The sequence below is a fragment of the Poecilia formosa genome, unplaced genomic scaffold (genome assembly GCF_000485575.1).
Source record: "Poecilia formosa unplaced genomic scaffold, Poecilia_formosa-5.1.2 Scaffold135, whole genome shotgun sequence".
NCBI classification, from domain to species: Eukaryota; Metazoa; Chordata; class Actinopteri; order Cyprinodontiformes; family Poeciliidae; genus Poecilia; species Poecilia formosa.
This window is the reverse complement of record NW_006800074.1, coordinates 1,234,595-1,252,997: the sequence shown is the minus strand read 5'-3', so window position 1 is coordinate 1,252,997 and position 18,403 is coordinate 1,234,595. Positions and strand designations below refer to the sequence as shown.

Here is an 18,403-nt window from a genome sequence, read left to right as displayed (position 1 = left end):
ACTCTGTTATGATCTTCAAGCACTAACTCTGATAGAATAATAGCCTTCTCTGTTTACTCTTCTGGTAAGCTGATATTTTGAGTCAGCATTTGTGTAATTAATAATTTTATCACGAATGAATTTGACTTTTATTTTATTCGTGTTTATACATGAAAACGCCTCTATTTTCCACTTTTATGCATCCAGTGGGGGGGCTTCTGCGTGTGCGTGTCCCTTTTTGGCGCCAACCTTCTACAATGGTGACATCTGGTGGCGAAATAAAGGCTCTGCAATAAAGAACTGCGTAGTTCCTTTGCGCTTTCCGTAGTTTGTTTTTTTTACGTACGGATTCTCTATCTGTGAAATCTCTACAGGCTGTGAAAACTGATGTTGGTATGGATTTCCATCATCCACATCTTATCGGTGACTGTCTTATTCACATTTTCACATTTCTGAGCGAGGATGATTTAATCAGCGCTTCTACTGTATGCAAGGTAAGACTTCACGCTTCCGGAAGTGGCAGAAACAATCACATCGCGTAAACAACTAAGTTTAGTTTTTTTTTTAACTGTATTTCTCAGGACTGGCATGAAGCTGCAGAGACTCCTTGGTTATGGAGGTGAGTTAATATTTGTTATATTTTTATAGTATTTGGTTTTTCATGGCAAAAAAAATCTACCTGATTTTCAATCATGTGATACTGTGCAGTAGCATACATAAAAATGCTACTCTTGTTTTTTTGTTTGTTTTATACATTTTATTGATCTACTTTCTAACTGCTTGTTCCAGGAACATTGTTGTCTGTGTGTCCATAAGATTCTTCTCGCCTTTAATTGTGTGCAGGTGTCAAAATGAATGTTTCTCTGTCCATTCTGGTTAGCAGTTCTTAGTCGGAGTCCCATCACACTCTGGAGTACCTCAGGGTTCTATTCTTAGCACTCTTCTGTTTTCCTTGTCTGCCTCTTGGTTCTTATTTAATAGCTACTTTTAAACCCAATATAATTAATACACCTGGCAGATTTAAGTTTACACTACCTGTTTCTTTTGTTTTGAAGTAATAGTAATACTTAGAAGTGCCCCAGGACAAATTCTGATTTGAATCTGACACACAGTCTGTGGCTGAAGGTAAAGAGTTGGGGGAAACCTTCAAGCCTAAAAGACTTCAAGCTTGTTGCCGTCGATGAAATGTCCAAATACCAGTCGAAAAATGCAAGATCCTGGTGATTAAATATAAGAAGGGTTGATTACTGTAGCAGCAAATATTTTCATCCTATGACAATTTGTGGAACATCGCTCACTAAGTAAACAGCAATAGATTGCCCACATTTAATCTCCATTCACATTTGGTCTAAAGGTTTACAAATCCAGAGCTATGTTATTGTCGTTTTGATTCGATACCATGCTGATGTCTGATGATCAGATTAATATTTTCATCCACATACTGTAAACTTCATAATGCTACTTCCCTTTTAGTCCACTATTTGCAGTAGTTGTTGAAAAATAATAAATGCGTCCAAATACCTATGTTCTCCTCAGGAGGATGTGCATGCAGCGTTGGAGTTTCTGTAACCTTGCCGCCTTGAGCGGTGACCAGGTCAATCACTCGTGGAAGAGATACTTCCTGCGGCGTTCCCACCTGGAGAAGAACATGACAGAAGGTCGGACGGGAAATTACACATGCAAAAGCTTGAGAGGCCATACAGGTATGCATTTTTCCACCCCTGTTCATTAGGAATATCCTTGGCATGACTTCATTATGCTTCTTTTCTAACCTGTGTGTCAAACATCTTGTTCTTCAGGCAGGGTGGTCGGCCTGGTGTACCTGCAGGGCAATTCATACCTGCTGCCAGACCTGTCCAAGAGCAGTGCTGTTGCTTGCAGCGCGTCCACTGATGGGACAGTTCGGGCATGGAACATCCAAAAAGTCAGTGCTTCTCCTTCAGTAACATCACTCATGCACAGTAGACATACACCAGTCTAGCATAGCATTATGACTGTCCTGGAGTATCCTGCCCTGTATGCTGTAAACTGCTTTACGTTGTTTGATCCAGCATTAATTTCTTCAGCAGTCTGAGCTACAGTAGCTTATCTGATTGATCGGAGTATGTGGAACAAATGTTCCCAATGCAGATCAGCAAGGCCCCTCAGGAGATGCAGTTTTGTAGATGCTCTCATGCAGTTGTCAGACCATCACAATTTGGGCCAAGTCAAAATTTTTCAAATTTTCATTCTTTATGATAACTATAAGAAGTTATACAGAAGGCCCCTTATGAACCACTCATTGGATTTATGTGTGTTGAACCAAGCAGAACATTTAAAAACATGCAGGACGCAGGATTTTGACTACCTCTGTTCAAACACATCAAGTTTGAGGGGACAAAATGTTCACTTACCACTTAACATATTCTACCCATTAACATGTGTTCTTCCCTTTGCCTGTCACAGTCTCTTGCTTGATAGTTATAATAAAAGTGGCCTTTGAAGTGCTTTCTGGCTTAAATCCAATTTTTGTTTGGTGATGCATATACGTTTGCATTTATCTTCTACAAGTTGGTTTAAAAAAGGATTTCCCACTGTGGGTATTCCATTAAAATAAATACAAAAAAATAACAACATAAAAACCCTTCTATAGCTTTAGCAATAGGGGAGATGCTGCTAATGCTCACATTTAAATGACAGTGTTTAATTTTCTTTCTGCAATCACACTTTGAATTAATCATTGGAAATCTAAACATTGACCCTTGTTGGGCTCTTTGTGCCATGATTTTTATGCCCGTTTTGTTTCTCAGGGTGAGAGCCTGTGGTGTAGTCCTGTGCAGAATCCTTTGACAGGGATTGTAGCTGATGAGAAGGAGGAAGTTGTTATCACATCAGACTCTACAGGCCTCATTAAGACCTGGCAGGGTCAGACTGGTCAGGAGCTGGGCTCTTTTTCTACTGCATCCTCACACTGTACATTACTGCAGTACAACATCAACAATGATTGGTTCCTGACTGTAAGTACCCCCACAATCTCCTTGGTGATCGTGTAGCTTTTGTTGTTGTTGTTGTTGTTGTTGTTTTTTCTGACATCATCTTCTTTTCCAGGTTGGAACTGGCCAGGGATCAATTTGCACACTGGCTGATTTGACTTTGACTAAAAAGTCAAGTCTAATGGTGTGTGACTCTGTCAAAGTTAACGTACTCCTTGTTTCACCTGACAAGAAGTGGATTATAGCTGGAACCAAGGAAAATGATGATTTAAGTCTAAAGGTATTTGGGGTTGTCTTTGATTACATAATTGTCTGTGTTACCTGTGCCAGATTGTTTCTGCGTTACCTCTGTGCAAATACCACCAGAAGGAAAATTGGTAAGAATGGAAAGTATAGATGCATTCCTTGTACACCTGTGTTACTTTGCTTCTTTGCCAGGTGATTAACAGTGAGAGTTTGACCTCACCGTCTGAAGATGAAGAGTCTCTGTGCCAGACTGTGCCGGTCCTCGGGTGCCAAGCTGCTGTCTTCATACCCACCCAGCCTGCCAGACTGGCCATCATCCACCACACTGATCTCAGAGGCAACAAAGCCCTCACTGTCTTCGATGTCAGCATTAAAAAGATGAAGTACAAGACGGAGATCCAGGGTGAGCCCTGATGTTTAGCACAATGACTTGGAAAATGCTTTGGCTCTGAACTCAGATCATTGGGAAACAAAAAGTCTGTTAGTGAGTCATCCAGGAAAAATGTCTGCGTCACCGCGGGAACGGTTTGGAAATCTTCCTGGCACCAGTATTTTATTTAGCTTACTCTCATGGCATGCAGAACATTTTTATTACTCGTTCATTGGATTTAATAACAACAATTTTCAGTGCCAGTGATGAGCTTACTTAATGCTCATCATTGGCTTGATATTTCTTCTTTTTTTTTTTTTTTCCAGGGTGAAATGGCTGAACGGCAAACAGTTTGAATAATTTGTTTGTGTGGGTTAGATTATTCCTCTAATCCACACAGGTACATACACACAAGAGTCTCACTTAGCAGCTTGCACCTTAACCACATAGTTTTTGTATTTGCATTATTATGCCTTGTTGTTTTGTACAACAACAAGGCATAATAACGGCTAAAATGACAGCAGACCAGTGAAAAAAGCAGATTCCATAGAAGAGTGAGTTTGGAGTGGACGAACTTAACTGGCCTACACAAAGTCCTTATCTCAACCCAAAAGAACACTTTTGTACTGAGTTAGAATGGAAGCAGCATGCCACGTCTTCTCCTCCAACAATATCTGACCTCATAAGTGCTTTCTGGGATAAATGGTGAAAATTCCTACATGCTCACCACTATAACTTGTGGAAAGCTTTTCCCAAACATGTTCCGGATGCAAGGGGTGGGTCAACATTATATTAAACCTTTAAATTAATATAATAAATTCTAATCTCTTTCCAACTTTAGTCCAGCAGATGGAGTCCTTCCCCTTGACACTGAACCTCTACTCATCACAAATCCTTCTGGAGGCCAAGAACAGCAACTGCATAGTGCTGGCAGCCAGGGAGGAGCTGTGGGTGTACTCGCTGAAAGGAGCCGTGCTTGCTAATTTCAAAGATCACGTCATGCCCATCTCCTCAATATGTGTGGTAGGCTGTTTTTATTTGAAGTTCAGAAGTCCAGTTGCCGAATTGGTTTGAACTGGTGGAAGCTTAGCATTGAGTTATGAATTTTGTTTTGTAGGACAGTTTTCGTGTCGTCACGGCGTCTCAGGACCTCTCCTTACGAGTGTTGACGTGGAAGAACGACAAAGACGGCGGGCTCACGCTGGAGAGTCAGTACCACTTGCTGGGAGGCTCCCACACAATGTCCAGGTTAGTGTCTCAGTCGTAACATACCGCCTTCATCTACCAATAAGTCATTACCAAGGATGTCCCAGCCAGATCTGTTCATGCTTTGACACCATTAATGGTTAGCAAAATTAGTGTCATGTGCCTTGAAAACTCCCAAAAAGTGCTCTACAATAACCTACAGTATGTCACCAGTATTTCATGTTTTGAATTGGTATTTAGACTTTGTTTTCCCCCACTTAACTCATTCTATAGTGGTGTTCAAGACATTAGTCTCATCTTTTGTGACAGATATTTTTGCCCATCTCCTATTTATTTAAATATTTTTTATTTTATTTTTGACAGAAAAAGGTTTCTTTAAGAAAATGCCTTTTCTTTTTAAGTTATAGTTTCTAAGTAGTTTCAATTAGAGTTTTATCTATGCATTGCACAGCTCTTCCTGAGCAAAGTATGCATAAGTATACTTACAGACAGTAAGCTGAAAAGGCCAATACAATCTTCCTCGCTTACTGTAAATCATTGTGAAAGGTAAAAACAAGTTTGCTTTTTTTTTTCTTTTTTTTTGTAATGTGTATCACATATAAAACATTAAAATCGGCTGTGCAAAACATTCCTGGCTAGTTAGAATGTGTATCTATTTGTGCGTAGTGTTTATACATCGCAGTGAAGGAACTTTAGCTCACTTTTCTTTGCATAATATTTTAAATTCAGCCATATTGGACAGCTTTTAAGGACCAACTGCTTGCTTAAGCTCATGCCATATTATCGCAGTTGGATTACATCCCAACTTTAACTAGGCCATTCCCAAACCCACATTTTGATTTTATTTAATTACTTTTTTCTTTTTTTGCGCCGTTCTTGCGACATTAAATCAACGACAACATATATCACGATAGACATGTGATCAGTATCAGTAGGTAATTCATCTGATAAAATATTCAATATATGATTATTGGATTGGGACAGTAATTACTGCCGACCTCTGGAAGAGTACATTTATTCCGTGTTTTTGATTGCTGCGTGTTTCTCTGTTGCAGAGGGTTCACTCACGTTGCCTGTGACTACGCCAGCATCGTGGCTTCAGTAGAAGGAAATAATGGGAAGGACGTTCTTAAAGCTTACTCTTTCACATCTTGAGCGTTGCGGCCCGGCACAAAGACCAACATGCGCTGTACAAAACCTTCTGACATTTGATTTTCTTATGGACTCTTATTCTCTTTGGTGGGTGTGCGGTGGCAATTAACAGGAATGTAACAACCTGCACTGTGGTTGTTAAGAAATGATAAATGACTATAAAATAGTTTGTATTTTGAATGTTCGTTGACTGTGGGGTAGAGCAAGAAGAGATGAGTGTGACCAGGCTTAAGGCAGAATGTTTTGCAACTATCTGATTTGTTCTTTGAAGTGTCACCTAAACTCTACTAAGGTAAAGTTCTGTTTTGTTTTGTTTTTTTTTTTTACAATATGGCTTTTGACTTATAAAAAAATGAAATAAAATTGTCACAAGGCACAGAAATATGTATTTCATGTACAGTAAGACCAGCTGCGGTCATGTTGGAGGGAGCGGAGGTTTGGCTCTCTCCTCCTCCTCCACAGCCGTAGATCTCAGGTCCAGAAGAACACACCTCAGGACTGCCGCCATATTCTTGCACAGTTTCCCCTCTTCCGTTGAATTAATGGTGATCTGTTAAAATCAACATTCAACATAAAGGTAAACAACACTTGGTGAGACAATCCACTTGCGGTCCCAGATTATCAGGTTTTACACTTTCTTACCCAGGTGAATGCCTTGATCGCTCTATTCAGAAAAGCTGTTTCAACCTCCTCCGATATATTCATCATATGAGCCATGCAGTTGAGTATGCAAGTTACTGTTTCCTTGGGTGCCTGACAAGAAATGGCATGAAAGTTTAGCTTAAAATGTTGTTGTTGTTTTTTTCCTGTTATGTCTGTAGTTCAGAAGTTCAGAATAGCCTCTTACCTGGCCCAGTTTGTTGAGGGCAGTTTTAGCATCTGTGTTGCGTGGATTCAGGACTTTAACATCTTTGATAGAGATGATTGGCTCTTTAAGCTGCTCCAGCCATGACCACATCAATCCAGTCAGGATGAACGGATCCCGCTCTGTGCAAAGTCTCTCCCATGCGCTACCCTGATTCATGTCCTCCTGCACACATTTCAGCACTAACATCAGCCCCTGCAACATTGCAGGTTTGAATGCGTCTTTGGTGTAATGGATTTTATGATATTTTTTTCTCCACAATGTGTTGCTTTATCGTGAAGTGGAGGAAAAGGATGCATGGTTTTCAAAAAAAAAACAAAATGGTGATTGCATTAGGAACAGAGAAACTGTGCAGAGTTGATGGAAGGCTGTTGGAGCTAAAAACAGAACAATGCTAAGAGAAAACCTGTAGAAGCTGTAAAACACTGAAGACAGCAGCAGTGACTCGGCATTCAGCAGGACAGTTTGTATCATTTAACAAAATGTAGAAAAGCCCAAGGAATAGGAATAGGTTTACAATTACAAATGTGTTTACTATTATACATTTGACAAACTTCAGTATGGTAAGTCAGTTACCTGCCAGGCCAGTACTTTGGACTTATGCTCCTCTTCTCCTTCAAGAAAAAGGTCCACTGCCAGTGCCTGGGCCACCAGCAGCCTCCTGGCCTCCAGAGACAGCTCAGACTGCAGTGTGATGAAGGGAAGTGCTGATTTCTCATCTTCTGTATCTTTTGACTTTACCCCATTCATTGCCAACTCCTCTCTCTGCTCTGCCTTCCACCTGGACAGCATGTTGCCCTTTTTAGTTGGCTTCTCATTTCCCACCGATTCGCTGCGATGAATGGTTTTCCTTTTCAGTTTCTTCACCACAATCGTGCCATCTTTCTGGCTTTCCTCATTCTTGATTTGCCAGAGCGACCCTGTCGAGCTGTGGGAAACATCGGACATGTTCATGTTCTGACCTTGCTTGTGGCATGAGGGGAGAGTTGTCTCTGATTTGGAGACAGAGTTCAGAGGTTGCGTGAGGAGGTTTAGCTGCGAGCCCAATCGTCTCAAGTCGGACTCACTGTAGCTCAGACTTTTGCGGTGGTAGAAGATGGGAGGCTCGTGGAAATGCCTGGGTAAGGTGGGTGAACCGGGCAAGCGAGGCTCCTTTGCAAATAATTCAGGCCCCATCTTTTCAATGAGACTGAGAGTCATTTCAATTTCCTGAATATCAGGGGCTTCAAGAATGTCTTCCTCAATCACCTGCCGGTTTTCTGCAATGTCCACCAAGAGGCCACACACTAGATGTATAATCTTGGGTAAGTGCCTCAGTTGCTTTCTCTCATTGCCATGCAGAATGCGTCTCTGACGGTTAAGGTACTGGGACAGGGTTACAGGTTGGGAATGAGGCTTGGCGTGGGAGAAAACAATTCTTAACGGGGCAAGAAACTGGACAAACTCTCTGACGCACTGCAGCTGACCCCGGGTTTGGATGGAATTGGGCCGTTTGGCTCGAACGTACAAAATAGCCTGGTTCGCAGTCATCCTGGTTGCGTAGGCCAAGAAACATGCCAAGAGTACCCCTGGAGTGAGATCAGGAAAACTTTAGCGCAATGCTTTGATCTGCATGTGAAAAATCACAGTGTGAAACAAACTCTCTGTACTACAAACCTATACCTGTTCTGCCGAGTCCAGCATGGCAGTGGACTGCTACCTTCCCTTCCTGCACTGCAAAGGACATGACCTTGACCATGTCGAGAATGGCGGTAAGGTTGGTCACTCCGTAGTCACTCCAGCCATAATTGTAGAAATAAACTGAAATGGCAACATGAATTTGCATTCCCCGTTTTAACATTATACATGTATGACTGAAAGCACCTCCAAGAGAAAGCATTCTGACTTACAAAGTCCCTCTTTTTGAGACTACATGCTTTGAAACCACAACTTCAAACCGTCCAATCTGGAAAACATTTTTCTACTTTGGTCTGACAAGAGCATAAGATCTTCATAATAATTGGATCTTCCTTGTTTTTGATCCCACTTCAGGCAGACTCTTAACTTCCTGTTGCAATTTTTTTTTCATTAAACATTCTTCTCACAACTAGACTTAAACAGAGAGGGAATATTTCACAGATTAACAATGCTATAGCGGTGTTTCTCTTGAAAACCACAAAATTGTGAGTACTACATTGGAGTTCACTCTCATATACCTATAAAAAGTAAAATCCGGGAAACTGATCATTTTAAGTGGTCTCTTAATTTTTTCCAGAGCTGTATATTTCAAAATTCCTGCAAAGGTGCGTACTGTTATTTTCCATGAACACTTCGGGGTTGTATGAAAATCCACTTTCTGGTTCCAGAGGATTTCCACAGCTTGCGTGTTCTCCAGGTAGCTGTAGGTTGATCACAGTTTTGATGCCATTCCTTCAGCACAAGAACAAAAAACAGAGCACAGAACACGTCACTGTTCTCGTTTCTTCCATGCTTTATTCAAAACGTTCTTGTGCTCAAAGCCATAGAATAATGATGTGAATACCTTTTGAACTGATCAATAATGTCATATTTCTGAATGAGCTCTGTTGAAGGTCGAGACATAGCAAGAAGATTGTCGGTGACCCTAAAGAAAGCAAAAGAACAAAACTGTCAGCAACTGTATGTACAGTACAGATGAATTCAAACTTTTCTCAGTTCATCAGATATATTTTATTTAATTAACAAAAATAAAAACAATCATAGTGCTGTCACAATGACATGTTTCAGATCACTAAACACAAAGATTACCACAGTCTGACGTTTGATCAATTTCTTTCATTAATGTGCTAAAGCTATCCAAATCAACCTGGTCCCATGTGAAAAAGTAATCTTCATATAAAAATAATAAATGGTTTTGATGCCATCAAGTGCTTTATTTAAGATATATATATATATTTTTTTTACATTGCTGTGGTTGAGTGTTGGTTCACTCATCTTCATTTCTTAAATTCTACAAATAGGCCAAAGTGTGGCTACTTTTTTCCCCATTAGTAAATTACATCATCATTTCAAGATAAAACGTTTAAAACATTATTAAACTCAAAGCCATAAATTAATGGCTTTGATAACCTGTATTTTACCCAGGTTATCTTTGTCTAACATTCAAAATTAGTTTGATGATCTGAAACAGTGGGGCAAAATAGCAAAGACAAAAGAAACCTATCAGGGAGCAAATACTTTCTAACGACACAGTAAGTCATAACATACCAGGATGAATAGAGGCCTCTTATTGCTTGCTTGTCCTCGCTCCAGTGGTTTGGGTTGTCATACTTGCAGTATTTCCCTCTACAGCCAAGTGAACATTGCATATGTGGGGGAAAGACGCCTCGTATTGCTTCTCCTAAGAAGGTGTATTTTGCTTTGGGGGCTTTTACTGTCAGGGTGGAAGAAAAAGAGAGAAATCAGTTTAAACCAGTGATGTCCAAATTTTTTCCCCGTGGGGACCTAAATCACCAAGTTAGACAGTTGAAAAAGTTGAAATAAAAAACTAAATTTCTTGTGATTTTTTTTTTTTTTTTGCTTTTATCCATTCATTAATATATTTAACAAAATTAACTAATGAAACAGCCACGTTTCTTGTGGAGAAGTAGTCTGCAAACTGTTGCTGATCCAAAACATAAAAGACATGTAATTTTTATGTCATTGGTGTCAGTTGTTTTCATTTCAGAGCCAGAAAAATAAAATAGTCTCCGCTATAGCAACAAGAAAGGAGCACCCCAGAGCTTGCTGTGTTTAACCATGTTTAAAGGGGGGCGTGGACCTTATATTTACTAAATGATTTAAATAAAAGTACAAATATAGTTAAGACTAATACTTTGCATTATATCTAACATCTTTTCCTGTAAGATTTTATTTGTCTGTGAAAATTCTCACCCTAAAAAAAGCTGTTAATCTGGATTAGCTGGAGATGAACAGGCCACATTTACTCCAGTCTTAAAATTGTGATCTGGGTCAATTAAAACCATTGAGAGGGTTGCAAATGGTCCCTGTGCTGCATTTTGGACACCCATTGTTTAAAACAAGGTTTGAGAACAAAAGTTACAGTACGCTTACATTTGTTATGAAATTTGGTGTTCTGTAGATATTTTGGTATAAATGGTATAAATAATCTGTTAAGAAAATTTGAAAAACTATGATGTAAAGCAAAAAACAAACAAACAAAAAAACAACAATAATGTTTTATATCCAAGGTGGCCATTTTAGATTTTGAGGTTGGACCAACATAGAAACCTCTGATCTTCCAGTTTGAATTTTTAACTTTAAAACACTTCTATGATTCTCTTCTGTTTTATTGATCTTTGTAATAAAATACAAAAAAACCGAAAAAGTCCAAGTCTGGTTGCAACGTTGTCTAAAGATCTGTCAGTGTGCTTAGAAAAATATGTATTTAGAGAGGTAATACTTGTTTTGAAAATAATTTTAGAACCACCTTGATCAACAGTTGTGGTGCTTAATAATTAAGGTCATCAGAAGTGAGAATTATCTAATCCTTGCGTTGGCCCTGCAAGTTCGTCACCAGGGCATTACAGTAAAAATAGCAAGAGATGCACTAATCAAGCATTTAGTGACTGACACAGATTTCTGCTTTGGTTTGAGGGTTAAAGAGATGATTCTAATTTTGGCTGATCCCCATATATCCCTTTTAACGGTTATAAACTCATTTATGTAAACTTTATTTTCTTTAGCTAAAAATTAATCAACGTTGTCAGGTTCAGTGATAGAGGTAGTAGTTTTCAATCGAACAGAAAACGAGGAGATTGCAAGACAAAGTGGATCAAAGAACAAGATGTTTGTTGTTGATTTAACAGACTGAAAAAAACATATTCAGTTTAGAGATCAAAAGTAAATTGGCCAACAGGCCAATAGATTGGGTCAACACTAAACATAGCTGCTATTCTAGTATGTTTCTATTTCATTTGTTTGAAATATTTTGACATGATAAAAGCACAGGTAGCTCTTGGGGATCATACTGAAGTCATTGGCTGGTATGTTTTCAAGTTTTATTTATCCCTACTTACTGTATTCCATCAGAGATTCTCCTCCCGATCTTCCATGGAATGCCATGCGAACATTCACTCAGACTGATGGTCATAGCAGAGCCTGGAAAACCAAAAGCGCTTTGTTATACTGTTTAGCACATTTTCTGATTTACATACAACAAATGCTGTTAAAATTGTACTTGTGCAACACAACAAGAGACAATTTTAACAGCATTCTCTGTGTGTAAGTCAGAAAATGTGTAAAACTATAAATTGGCTAAACACCAGTGTGAGACTGCTAGCATTCTTTTATCAGCATCTAATTTTCAAGTATACCTGTGTTGCATTTTAAGCTAAAAGTGGCCATGATTCTCAAACCAAAAGCTGGAAAAATATTAAGTCTTAAACAGAACAAACAGAACAAAATTAAAAGAAATACAAGCAAAGATTTACCTTTAGAACTTGGGAGGAGCTGCCAGTGGCTCCAACCTCAGAAGGAAAACTATCCAGTGCTCCAGTTGTCGACTTTTCTGACATCATTTCTCAGAGCTCTGACGCTGTCCTTCCCACTTTGCTCTTTAAGAAGTCAATCTTGTGGCCTCATTGCCTTCAGATTATCTCCATGTCGTGAGACAGTGCGGCACAAGTGAAGCTATGGATTCGGACTCCTCTGTAAGAAGCCATGACAGATCAAGAGATCAAATCAACTGCAGAATGTGGAGAGACTGCTGGCATTTTGACTATTTTGCTTAGCACTGTGCACAGGTTCTGCGTGTCTCTCTGACCCCCTGAGGACATTCTGAACCTATTTCTGACTCCTCCCAGATTAGACCACTAATCTCATTAGGTCAAGTTAAAGCAAAAATGTTCCCACTCTTCAAGAAAAATGTCAGATTTACATTTTTAAAGGGCTTGCTTACATTTTGGATAATTTTTTGTCACTTAGCCAAATGGTAGATACATTAGATTCTTAAATTATTTAATCAGATAAAAACATATTATTTACCGAACATGGCTATAATGACAGACATGACAGAAAGGTCGAAGAATTTCTTATATCAGCACACTAAAGCTGACCTAACAACTGCAATGTACAAATTGTGTCATCCTAGTGATGTAGCACATAGATCAAATCTCATTAGCTTACCTTTCACCTTACTAAAGCAGGTTGGCTTCAGGTGATTGCAAAGAGATCAGTTTACTAAGTAAAGCATTTTGAGATCTCAAAGCCAATAGTGCTCATGCAAATTCAAAACTCTGCTGAACATTTCATAATAATGAGGGGAAACATGACATCTAAACATGTTTGCACTTCAGTCAGAAACATGTTTTTTCTTAATGACAAAATAACAAGCAGAACTTTAGTATATTAAAAACCTTAAATCAGCTTGGAGATTGAAAGAATACCCTATCATTTTTTTTCCAGACATGGTAGTACAAAAACTTAATTTACATTCACCTTTTCAAGAGTATATACCTTATCAAGACTTTTTCATATTATAACCATAAATGTTGGATCTTATTAGTATGAGTATCTGACTGACCGACACAAAGACGGGCATAACTGTAAGGTGAAAGAAAAATTATACATCCTTTTAATTTTTTTTTTCACAATACTTGGGGCGTATCTCTAACAGCATGGAATATCTACAAAATAATATTTCTGCAGATTCTTCTTTGCAAAATAGCTCAAACTCACTCATAGAAAACAGTTTCCCTGTCCCTACTGGACAAAAGCATTCTCTCATAACGATTCTGTGACCACTGTATTTAATATTTTCATTGTGATGTATAGTTTGTTTTCAATATAACGTTTTGTATGTGAACCATCAAGTTTGATTTTGATCTCATCTGACCAGAGCACTTTCTTCCACAAGATTTCTTTTGACTTCCTTTCAGTAATGGATTTATTTTTGCCAGTCTGCCATACAGGTCAAGTTCATAGAGACTAATAGATTTTGTGTCAACGGATTTAATCTCTGGAACTCCTCCAGGATAACATTAGCATCTTGGATGTTTCTTTAATTAACGCTCTCTTTTGCCTCACCTATTTAAGTTCATGGCAATGTTGTCTTAAGTTTGTTGTGGCAATTCATTCTGTTTTCAGATGAATGATTCAACAGCTCACCAGAGATGTTCAAACTATGGATATTGTATTACAACCTAACACTTTTTTCATTATCACATTATTTATAGTAATTATTTGTTTGATAATTTTATTTAATTGTTTCATTATTGGGCCTCCATAAGTTTCCACTAAGATTAATTTTGAAATAGAAAAGGATTCTCCAACAGATGGCGGCAGATATGCATCTGTCCACTGCTAAAGAGCCAATCTGCTCGTTCTATTTCTGCGACAAGCGGTTTTGTAGGAAGATTTCCGCGCTCCACATAAGCACGTCTCCAAGGCCTTGTGGGACATGAGTCCATATTGCGTTGCAGTCGTATTACTTCCATCTCGACAAGGACTACAATTCCCGAGAAGCCCTGCCAGAAGGTAGGAGACGTCTTTCCCAGCTGATTGCGTAGGTGTCTGATTTCGGCAAACTGACAACAAGCTAGTTGAAGTACCGGAAAAGGAAATATGTTTTCAAAATAAAATTGATAAGTTATGCTGTTTTTGAAAGATTATTAACTATAGAAACAGTACATATGTATTTCATTAAGCTAGTGTTTTAATAGTGGTTTATTTTGACATAAACCTATATTTATAGTTTAAGTCTTCTTATGTACTGTCTGATTGCCTACTTTAGCCGAGTATACTCTTATTCTGAAAGCAGGAACCACAAGTTGTGTCCTCCCGGTCCTGTATTGGCAGTTGGTCGGGCTGAATCACTTCCACAAGCCGGTGGAGAGGTGAGGGGAAGCCTCAGCGCAACACTATGGAGCGTTTCTAAGACATAACAAAAAAGCCGGCAGAAGAAAATACAGAGAAAATTAAACAACTACATGACCAAAGAAGCTGGACCAGCACCAAGAAACGCAGAAATAATAACCATGCAATTTAAATACAGACGAATTTGAGCAGTCGCTGCTTCTTTCTTCAAGGTTACACCGCCCCTACGTCTTCTCGTCGCAGATCAGCTGGCGCACGTTGGTCGATAGAGATCATGTCCACGGAGGAGCAGGGATACCCCGAAGCTGTGCTGCTGGAGGCCAGGCCGGAGTGGCTGCGGGCAGAAGTCGAGCGTCTTTCCCGGGAGCTGAGCGAGACAACCAGCGAGAAGATCCAGGCGGCGGAGTACGGGCTGGCGGTGTTGGAGGAGAAGCAACAACTCAAGCAGCAGTATGACGACCTGGAGGTCGAGTACGAGGCTGTCAGGCAGGAGCTGGACCAACTGAAAGAGGTAGAACATAAAAAAGAAAAAAAAGAAAAAAAGAAAATTCAAATCATCACATAACTAAGGGTTTATTAACCATACATTCTAATGACATTTTAATCTGTTTCACTTTTTTTTTGTTGATTGTGGCAGTCTCATGTTATATATTTGTGCGCAAAAAGAGATATCACATTTGAATATGCACCAGAATCATTCTACAAGGTCAAAACTGTAAAGGGGAGGTAGGGATGCTTGCTTCTACTGTGGGCAGACCCCCACTTCCCCTTCATGCTCAGGGAGTCCCCACTGCACTGCCACCTTTATTTATTTATGCAGCTCCTCGTCCTCAAGTCTTTCTCACAGATAAGCCTGGTATGTTTCCACAACCTGCTCTTTAATCATCATGAGTGGATTTGCTAAGTGTGCTGTTGGGATCACTGTCATAGGCAGTGATCTGGGTAATGTGGGACAGTTACAGGTAAAAAGGTATGCCAAGATTTTGAAAAGTTAACAGGTTCAAAAATACTACTAACCAAGGGTATCATATTAGCCCACGCTTCAGATTTTGTTGCTTTGTGTTTTGTGGAGAGTGTTTAAGATACAAAAACAGAACTTCTTCAGTGTTAGTTTTGTTTATTTTCCTATATTTTTGGACGTCCTCATTTTGTATCCAACACATTTTAAGGTTCAGGTTGTCAGTTTTAAAGCTTGTCAGGTTGTCTTCTGAGCTCACTCAGCCCGTGGAAACAAGAAATTCTGGTTCGGTTGAGAAGGGCGGGAGCAGGTTTGAATTTTGAACCTTCCCGCTCACATGTGAACAGCTTACAGCTGACGCCAGAAGAGTTACAACCCTTTGGGAATGGAAAGAATGCTGAGCGGCGTGGTTAAAAACGGCCTTGAGAGCCTGATAAAGGATGTGTCTGTTTTTTCCTGGACAGTAGTTGAACTTATTCCCCCTCTATCGGATCATGCTGCTTCCAATTTTCTTCTTCCAGCAGTAATTTGTCGCTGGGTTGTAATTCAGACAGGGAGAAGTGTGCTGCTCTCAAATGTGGATCTTGTGTCACAGTTTATGGAGATTCAAAAAAACAAAAAACAAATTCCAGATTTGGGATCACTGGCTTGTTCATGGTTGCTCATATCCTCCTCTGATTTACTCATTTCTCCTGTGTCCTTTCAGTCAGAACAGAAACCAAAGCTAACTTCGTGGTGCTCGCCTTTGTTTTTTTTCTTTGCCAGAAATCTGTTCCTCGTCTCTTTGGGGGGTTTTTGAGGTTGAAAAGGAATATTTTACAGCCCTCTGTTCCTGCTGCTTTTCTCAGTCTTCCGGTGGCCATCTCTCTTGAGGTTTGTAAAAAAGAGAGAGAGGAGGTGGTGTTTGGGCTGTCTCAGCTACTGCTGCACAATTTTCCCATGTTTTGCGTGAAGGTCTCACTATTTTGCAGAGGAATGACAGCAAAAAGTTCTAGATAGAAGATGCTAGTCAGAAATTGTCTTAATGGTTATAACATGGCTTTAACTGATGTTGGTAGTTTTTTTTTTTTCCTTTTATTTAGAAATACACTCAAAGAAATCTTTATAAAGAATCCAAAAGTTTGTTTGGTTTTAGGTTTTTGGGATAAGTATGGAGAAAGGAAACAGATTGCAGAAAAATATTGCTATCCAGCTGTTCATCATTTCATCTGTCCATCCAGCTGTTATTCCATTTCATAGTGAACTTTTGTATCTATGCTTTTTAAAATGTCTAAAAATGAATAAAACTTGGGAAATTTGAGGATGAAATATTGTCATGATGTTTGTGCCAGAAGTCTAGTTTTTTCCCCTTCTCTTCTAATGTGTCATACGGGAGTCCAGCCTTCTGCCTGTGGTTAATGAAATCGTTTTTTTTGCTAATAGCTGTGGCAGAGATTTTTTTTCTCTCTCTTTTGCCACTGGCTCCAGCTGCATTGGGTGGAGATATTTCAGGAGATCACATCTTTGATCCTTTATCCCTCTGCCCTGGCCCTCAGTTCAGCCGTGAAGGGCAGACATGATGCTATCGCAGGAGAACCACAAACACATTATTCAAACATCCCCCAACACTTCCTCTGCACTGCTGAGCGAAGTATCAAAGTTGTGGAAGACAAAAACACCATAGAGATGTTCAACATTATTGCTGGATCTCTGTCCATTGCAAATATTCCCGCTTCTTTACCTTCATGTTTTACGTGAAGGTGTTTCTGTCTGTAAGGTTGTCTGCAGCTGGACGATTTACACCGACAACAGCAATGTCTGGAAGTGACTGCTCCTTTCTATCCAGACTTAATGAGTTGCTTAACACCCAATCTCATCGAGCGACTGTAAACCTTTTCCCTCGCTTGCTGGCATGCACAAACAAAGTAAGTCATTCAGGATTGTAAGAGTTGGTCCTGCTTTAAAAATGCCAACATGCCTCTCTACTTCCTTGTGGATAAAAGCGCCAGAAATCACTAGGACATGGGTAAAGTTTTGATGAATAGCCAGTTTTCAGCCTCTGGGCCACATTGCTCTTGTTCTCATGTACCACACCCCCCTCCATACAACTCCTGTGGCAGGAAGATGGGGAAACGCTGTGCATTGCTGTTGCCTAGTAACGCCCGTCCTCATGGTTTAATTTGAGCAGCCGTTCTGCTTCTTCAGCTTGCTGCAGTGTGAGAGTGTTTGTAGGTAAAGGCTGAAGGATTTAAGCAAAGACTTAGCGGGAAAATTGAACGTAAGTAACACAGATGAGGCAAACGTGTCGCATCAAGTATTATTAAGTCGGGATGATTTCTGATGGTTTTTTTATCGGTTTGCCTGTTTTTTATTTTTTATTTTTTTACTTCACATAGTCCATAACACTGGTGTTTTTTGCTGTTGGGAATATGCTGCTACACACATTGATCCCACCAGTCCTTTCCTTAATTTCTTGCTTCCTCTAACGCTCTGCAGTTGCTTGGCTGCATGTGATGTCACCCCCTGTGGCTTTGTAGTGCAGACCCACTGCAGTATTCCAGTAAAGTGATCCCCCTCCTGCTTTATACTCATTACAAACCTTAGTCCAGTGCTACTTATTGGATGCAGGGACAATGAAAAGCTTAGGTGTTGCTGTTCTTTCCAGAAATATATGTTTATAATATAAATTTTAAGCCTTATTTGAAATAAAAATCTGAAAAGTGTGGTGGGCCTATGTGTTCAGCACTCTCTTTCCAATAATAGCCCTAAAAAAAAAAATCCACTGAAAGAAATTGCAAACAGCATCACGAAGACCTAGGACCATTTTAGAGGGTCAAGGATGA

The 18,403-nt window shown here is 39.6% G+C and overlaps 3 protein-coding genes across 3 annotated transcripts in view; 2 read left to right on the top strand and 1 right to left on the bottom strand.

The window, feature by feature from the left end:
* Positions 1 to 286: 286 nt before the first annotated feature.
* Positions 287 to 6,220, top strand: fbxw12 (F-box and WD repeat domain containing 12). The gene is made up of 10 exons (XM_007562359.2): positions 287 to 473; positions 561 to 598; positions 1,516 to 1,682; positions 1,779 to 1,903; positions 2,769 to 2,975; positions 3,067 to 3,231; positions 3,390 to 3,600; positions 4,409 to 4,590; positions 4,685 to 4,815; positions 5,829 to 6,220. The coding sequence occupies exons 1-10, from the start codon at positions 375 to 377 to the stop codon at positions 5,926 to 5,928; spliced, it is 1,425 nt and encodes a 474-aa protein (XP_007562421.1). The 5' UTR covers positions 287 to 374; the 3' UTR covers positions 5,929 to 6,220.
* A 74-nt stretch (positions 6,221 to 6,294) lies between these two features.
* ptpdc1b (protein tyrosine phosphatase domain containing 1b) lies at positions 6,295 to 14,627 on the bottom strand. The gene is made up of 11 exons (XM_007562361.2): positions 14,536 to 14,627; positions 12,241 to 12,457; positions 11,827 to 11,908; positions 10,016 to 10,181; positions 9,312 to 9,392; positions 9,081 to 9,199; positions 8,453 to 8,590; positions 7,367 to 8,358; positions 6,773 to 6,955; positions 6,568 to 6,678; positions 6,295 to 6,475 (listed from the first exon to the last, which is right to left on the bottom strand). The coding sequence occupies exons 3-11, from the start codon at positions 11,870 to 11,872 to the stop codon at positions 6,341 to 6,343; spliced, it is 1,971 nt and encodes a 656-aa protein (XP_007562423.1). The 5' UTR covers positions 11,873 to 11,908; positions 12,241 to 12,457; positions 14,536 to 14,627; the 3' UTR covers positions 6,295 to 6,340.
* Positions 14,628 to 14,880: 253 nt separating this feature from the next.
* LOC103145086 (protein bicaudal D homolog 2) overlaps positions 14,881 to 18,403 on the top strand; it is a 39,549-nt gene continuing 36,026 nt past the window's right edge. The window contains exon 1 of the mRNA XM_007562358.2: positions 14,881 to 15,134. Coding sequence (XP_007562420.1) covers positions 14,898 to 15,134 — 237 coding nt within the window. The 5' untranslated portion in view covers positions 14,881 to 14,897. The remainder of the gene's footprint in view (positions 15,135 to 18,403) is intronic.